Source organism: Mandrillus leucophaeus, unplaced genomic scaffold, assembly GCF_000951045.1.
Source record: "Mandrillus leucophaeus isolate KB7577 unplaced genomic scaffold, Mleu.le_1.0 Scaffold109, whole genome shotgun sequence".
Taxonomy (NCBI): Eukaryota; Metazoa; Chordata; class Mammalia; order Primates; family Cercopithecidae; genus Mandrillus; species Mandrillus leucophaeus.
Window position 1 is genome coordinate 1,880,126 of NW_012099098.1, and position 1,207 is coordinate 1,881,332.

The 1,207-nt window shown below is 55.6% G+C and overlaps 1 protein-coding gene across 1 annotated transcript in view; it reads right to left on the minus strand.

Moving 5' to 3' along the window:
* LRSAM1 (leucine rich repeat and sterile alpha motif containing 1) overlaps positions 1 to 1,207 on the minus strand; it is a 71,720-nt gene that overhangs the window by 1,935 nt on the left and 68,578 nt on the right. The window contains exon 24 of the mRNA XM_011988714.1: positions 547 to 680. Coding sequence (XP_011844104.1) covers positions 547 to 680 — 134 coding nt within the window. The remainder of the gene's footprint in view (positions 1 to 546; positions 681 to 1,207) is intronic.

The following is a 1,207-nucleotide window of genomic DNA, read 5'->3' on the forward strand; positions in this document are numbered from 1 at the left end:
GAGTGCAGTGGTAGGATCTTGGCTCACTGTAATCTCCGCCTCCCAGGTTCAAGTGATTCTCCTGCCTCAGCCTCCCAAGTAGCTGGGATTACAGGTGTGCGCCACCACGCCTGGCTGATTTTTGTATTTTTAGTAGAGATGGGGTTTTACCATGTTGGCCAGGCTGGCCTCGAACTAACCTCAGGTGATCCACCCGCCTTGGCCTCCCAAAGTGCTGGGATTACAGGCGTGAGCCACTGTGCCTGGCCAAAAGATGATTTTCTAAAGCTTCTGCAGGGTAAATCATGTTGTTGATATTTCATGATTTGGGAAATTTTTTTCCTATTAAGTAGGAACAAAAAGAAAAAAGATCTGGAAAATCATGTGAGTGCAGCTCATATTTGGGTCATGGGATCGGGGTCATTTTTATTTCCTGCATTCTTTCTAGATGAGCACGGTCTACTTAGATAACTGGAGAAAACACGTTCAGAGACAACCCTATACCTGGAGAATCTGAGGAGGGTGGCCGCAGGAAGGGCAGACGGGTGGGGAGGGCCCCAGACTTACCTCCCGTTCCAGGCACACGACACACTCTGAGGCCTGCACCTCCAGCTCTGCAGGGGGAGCGGATGGCCTCACAGACTCAGGAGGCTCCTGGGGGGCTGTAGGGGTGAGGACCGCACCTGTTGGTGGTTTCAGCTCTGTGGGGACCAGATGGACAGACTGAGCCACGGTCATCTCCGCTGACCCCAACCCCTAGGGGCTCATCGTGGGCCTGCCTGTCCCCATAGTGAGTGAGCTGGAGGGTGGGGGAGCCTCTGCTCTCAGATCTGAGCGAAGTGCTCTCCTTGCCAACACGCTCTCTTCTTCTCTTCTCGGAGCCTCATCTCCCATCTGCAGAATGGGACTGAAGTCTCTCTCTGCAGGGATGGCCGCAGCACCTGGTAAGTGGGTCCTCTGATCTCTAATGTCCCCGGGACCCTTCAGAGCCACCCTGAAAGTAGGGCGCGACACTTTCAGAGATGAGACATTTGAGGCTTGGAGGCGGGGAGTCACTCAGCCAGGGCCACGCAGCCATCTGGTGGTGCAGCCACAGAGCCCTGGGGCAGGAGCTCTCAGTGAAGGGCCAGCTCTTGGCTTCTCACCTGGTTGCCCAGGAGACAGGATGGGCTGCTGCCCATCAGGTGACCCAGGGGAGCAGAATGAAAGGCCCCTCAACACTGCTCCC